Source organism: Mandrillus leucophaeus, unplaced genomic scaffold (genome assembly GCF_000951045.1).
Source record: "Mandrillus leucophaeus isolate KB7577 unplaced genomic scaffold, Mleu.le_1.0 Scaffold53, whole genome shotgun sequence".
NCBI classification, from domain to species: domain Eukaryota; kingdom Metazoa; phylum Chordata; class Mammalia; order Primates; family Cercopithecidae; genus Mandrillus; species Mandrillus leucophaeus.
In genome coordinates, this window is record NW_012105697.1 from 1616632 (window position 1) to 1621053 (window position 4422).

Below are 4422 nucleotides of genomic sequence, written 5' to 3' on the forward strand. Positions count from 1 at the left end.
TATGGAAAGGTGGTTGCTCCTCTCTGGACCGCAGTCTATGTGGCTGTTAAAGCGGGGGGTGCAGGGGGCTTCCCACTGCACCTGTCTCTCCCCTTCTCCTCCGTTACATCCCAGTCTCATGCTCCCAGTATCTGAGTGGGCGCTGGGAAGATGGTGGTGGCGCTGGTGAAGTTTATTGAGTGCTTACTATGCACCAGGCAGTGTGCGAGGGGCATTTTAAAGCCCACTATCTCATTTGATTCTTCTGACAACCCTGGTATATCCACTTTTCAGAGGAGGAAAGAGGCTCAGAGAGGCAAAGTCACTTGTTAGGTATAGGCAGAGCTGAATTCAAACCCAGGACTGAGCCCTCATAATGTCCCCTTTCCTCCTTGGGTCTATTTGTTCTCCATTCTCTGGGACATTCGGGTCAGCAAGACCTGTTTCCAGTTTTGGCCCTGCCATTTACTGGCAGAGGAACTTAGGCAACTGACTTGGCGTTCCTGTGCCTCAGTTTCCCCATCTGCAAAATAGGACAGATATGCCCTATTCAGAGGGTTGATGTGAGGCTTAGCTGCTCCTGATAACAATGGCGAATGTGTCCTGAAAGCTTCTCTGTATGAACACTTTGTGGGTATTATACTCATGGCATGTCTGGGCAAGTGCATAGAACTGAGTGTCCCATTTTGCAAAAGTCTCGATTAAGGCTTAGAGAAGTGAACACCTTGCCCAAGGCCACGCAGAGAGTAAAGATTTGAACGAATGATGTCTGACTCCAGGGCCCAGGCTCTTAACATCGCGGATATATTTCCTCATCCAGGAGTCAGGGTCAAATATCACCTGGGACCAGCCCCTTTTTTCCATTCCGGAACCCCTTCCCCACTTCTGCCAGTCAGCAGGGAGGGAGGAGAGCATTCGTGAGGCCTCTGGGGCTCTGGAGTTTGATGGGCTCTCCGTTGCAAGGATCGCAATACTGGTCTGCGCTCTCAGTTGGACTCTGTTCTCTCTAGGAGGTTTTTTGTTTTAGGTTTTTTTTTTCTTTTTTGGCGGGGGGAGCTTATGTTGATCTTGAACTTCTAGATCCAGGAGGACAGTTAGGGAGACATAGGGATGCCCGGTGGAGCCCAGGGAAGTGCCTGTTTATCAGCTGATACAAGATCATCTCACTGTTTTACCCACCAGCATAGCTAAAATTGTGTATCTGGATGAATGTCAACCACACCCTTGTCAAGAGACTTGGAGAGAGGGATGGGCGAGGTGTTGGGGGACACAGGGGTGCTCTAGACCCTGTGAGCACTGACTCTGCCCCTCTCTCCTCTTAGCTGGCTCCAGTGCCCAGACCCAAGCCCCCCACTGCTCAATGGACACCCCCAGCCCAGACCCGTTGCCTTCGCCTTTGCCCGGGGAGGAAGCGAAACCTCTGGCCTTACCTCCTCCTGTTCCCCGGGGCCGCCGAGGCCGTCGTCCTGGGGGAGCCGCCTCCTCTCATCGGACACTCAAGGCCTCCTCCCTCCCTCGCAAGCGGGGCCGCCCCCCCAAGTCAGGGCAGGAGCCCCCACTGGTGCAGGTGCAGGGCGTGGCAGCCCCAGTAGGCAGCAGTGGCGGCAACGACCTCCTCCTGATCGATGATCAGGGTGTGCCCTATACAGTCTCTGAAGGGTCAGCGGCCGGGCCTCAGGGCTCCGGCCCCAGGAAGGCCCCACACTTCTGCCCAGTGTGCCTGCGGGCCTTCCCCTACCTCTCCGACCTGGAGCGCCACAGTATCTCGCACTCAGAGCTGAAGCCACACCAGTGCAAGGTTTGCGGCAAGACCTTCAAGCGCTCCAGCCACCTGCGGCGGCACTGCAACATCCATGCCGGCCTGCGGCCCTTCCGCTGCCCGCTGTGCCCCCGCCGCTTCCGCGAGGCGGGCGAGCTGGCGCACCACCACCGCGTGCACTCGGGAGAGCGCCCGTACCAGTGCCCCATCTGCCGGCTGCGCTTTACAGAGGCCAACACGCTCCGGCGCCATGCCAAGCGCAAGCACCCAGAGGCCATGGGGGTACCCCTGTGTGCACCAGATCCAGGGTCTGAACCGCCGTGGGACGAGGAGGGCATCCCGGCCACAGCAGGGGCCGAGGAGGAGGAGGAGACAGAGGGGAAGGGGGAGCCGGCCTGACCCACATCTCTGGCCATCACTCCCTGGGCCAGGTTTAGAGCAGGGAGTTTGGCTGGTGCTGGGCCTGGGCCAGGGGGCCGGGACACCCTTGTTTCTGGTGGTCTTCCCGTTGTGGGAGCAGGTGGAGGGTGGAGACCTAAACTTCTGGGTCCAGCTGCCTTCAGCCCCCCTCCCCCAGACTAACAGATCCTTGGAGGCAGGGGTTGTGGAAATAAATCTCTGCCTGCTGGCTGCCTATGTGTGTTCCGTGCCGGGATGCCATCCTCTCCTGCCTTCAAATGTTCTTCCTCGGCTACACCTGCCGGGAGTGCGGGGAATTGGAGAAGACCCCACTTCCTGTGCCTCATGAGTGTGGTGCTCGCGAAAGAATGGTTTTGGGGGAAACCTTGGCTCCTTCCCCGTCTCCATCAGCCCCCAAAGTCCAGTGGTCCCTCGGTGTCCGTGGGGAATTGGTTCCAGGAACCCCGCAGATACCAAGATCCGAGCATACTCAAGTCCAGCACTGGGCCCTGCGGAACCCGCGGATATGGGAAAATCCTCCCTCCGTATACTGTGTGTTCCATCGGTGTTTGGGTGAAAGAAAGTCCGCTTCTCAGGGGACCTGCAGTTCAAACCCGTGTTGTTCAAGGGTCAGCTGTATTCCCAGTACACATCCAATCTAACTAAAACATTGAACCTTCCACGCAAACTGACCCTAGGTCCGACCGCCTCGATCCTAGGCAAGTCCCGGAAATTCTGCAGCCATTTTGCCCCACCTCCTTGTCCTGAGGAACTACTGTTTGGAAGGAAAAATTAAGACAAAGGTGTGAACAGGACTGACGGTCTGGGTAAGGGTTAGAGATAAGGGGTGTGGCTTGGGGCGGGGCTAAGGAGCCAGGGGTGGGGCAGTTAGGCGGGGAACTGGCGGGGAGCTTAGGAGAGGGTTAGAGTTGAGTGGGGCTTAAAGAGGTTTAGGGGTTGGTCCGCATAAAGTGAGAGCGGTTTAAAGAGAATGGATAGAGTTGATCTTCTAGAGAGTAGGGGCTTGGAGCTGGGGAAGAACAAGAGGAACTGCGTGAGAGTGGGGCGAAGAGGACGGATTATGTTTTTTTTTTTTGAAACAGGGTCTCGCTCTGTCACCCAGGCTGGAGTGCAGTGGCCCGATCACCGCTCACTGCAGCCTCGACCTGCCAGGCTCAAGCGACCCTCCCACTTCAGCCTACGGAGTAGCTGAGACTACAGGCGCGCGCCAGCATATTTAGCTTTTTTTTTTTTTGTTTTTTGTTTTGTTTTGTTTTTTTTTTTTGAGACGGAGTCTTGCTGTCGTCCAGGCTGGAGTGCAGTGGTGCGATCTGGCTCACTGCAACCTCTGCCTCCCAGGTTCAAGCAATTCTCTCCCTCAGCCTCCCGAGTAGCTGGAATTACAGGCGCCCGCCATCACGCCTGGCTAATTTTTGTACTTTTAGTGGAGACGGGGTTTCACCATCTTGGCCAGGCTGGTCTTGAACTCCTGACCTCGTGATCCACCCGCCTCGGCCTCCCAAAGTGCTGGGACTACAGGCGTGAGCCACCGCGTCGGGCCTAATTTTTGCATTTTTTTTTTTGTAGAGACGCGGTTTTGCCATATTGCCCAGGCTGGTCTTGAACTCCTGTGCTCAAGCAGTCTGCCTGCCTTGGCCTCCCAGAGTGCTGGGATTACAGGCGTGAGCCACCACACCAGGCCAAGAGAACGGATTTTAAGGTGAGGGGCGGAGCTTATAATAATTCAGCTCTGAGGTGGGCATGCTTCAGGGCCCGGGGCCGAGGCTTAAAGCAGAAACTTTGAGGTAACAGGGTATTAGAGGTGGGACTTAGGAGAAGGTGCTGACGGGGGCGCACGACTGCTATAGAGACGGTGGGGAGAGAAGGAAGTACCTAAGAGAGGCGTAACTAAGGGAAGCTCCTGGGAGAGGGGAAGCTTAGCAGGAGGGGCTGAATGGGCCTGGGGTTTGGCTGCTTGGGATGGGGCTGAGTTGGGAGCGGGGATTAATTACAGAGATTATATGAACGGGGCAGTGTCAAGTGTGGTAAAGCCATGGCTCTTGACCAGCATGCAGCAGAATCAGCTAGAGTATATTTCAAAACACGGATCCCTAGACCCCCAACCCTAGGGCTTCTATTCTGCATGGTCTCAGCAGGCAGCCGGATGCTGCTGGCCTCCCAACTATGCTTGACAACCACTGATTTAAACGAATGCTTTAGAGGTGGGAGGCACTCAAAAGTCACGAGGGGCAGCTTAAATGCTATGGGGCGAAGGGGCGGGGCTT

The 4422-nt window shown here is 56.2% G+C and overlaps 1 protein-coding gene across 1 annotated transcript in view; it reads left to right on the forward strand.

The window, feature by feature from the left end:
• ZNF524 (zinc finger protein 524) overlaps nucleotides 1-2368 on the forward strand; it is a 3243-nt gene extending 875 nt beyond the window's left edge. Inside the window, exon 2 of the mRNA XM_011996971.1 lies at nucleotides 1302-2368. Coding sequence (XP_011852361.1) covers nucleotides 1340-2137 — 798 coding nt within the window. The 5' untranslated portion in view covers nucleotides 1302-1339 and the 3' untranslated portion in view covers nucleotides 2138-2368. The remainder of the gene's footprint in view (nucleotides 1-1301) is intronic.
• Nucleotides 2369-4422: the final 2054 nt, after the last annotated feature.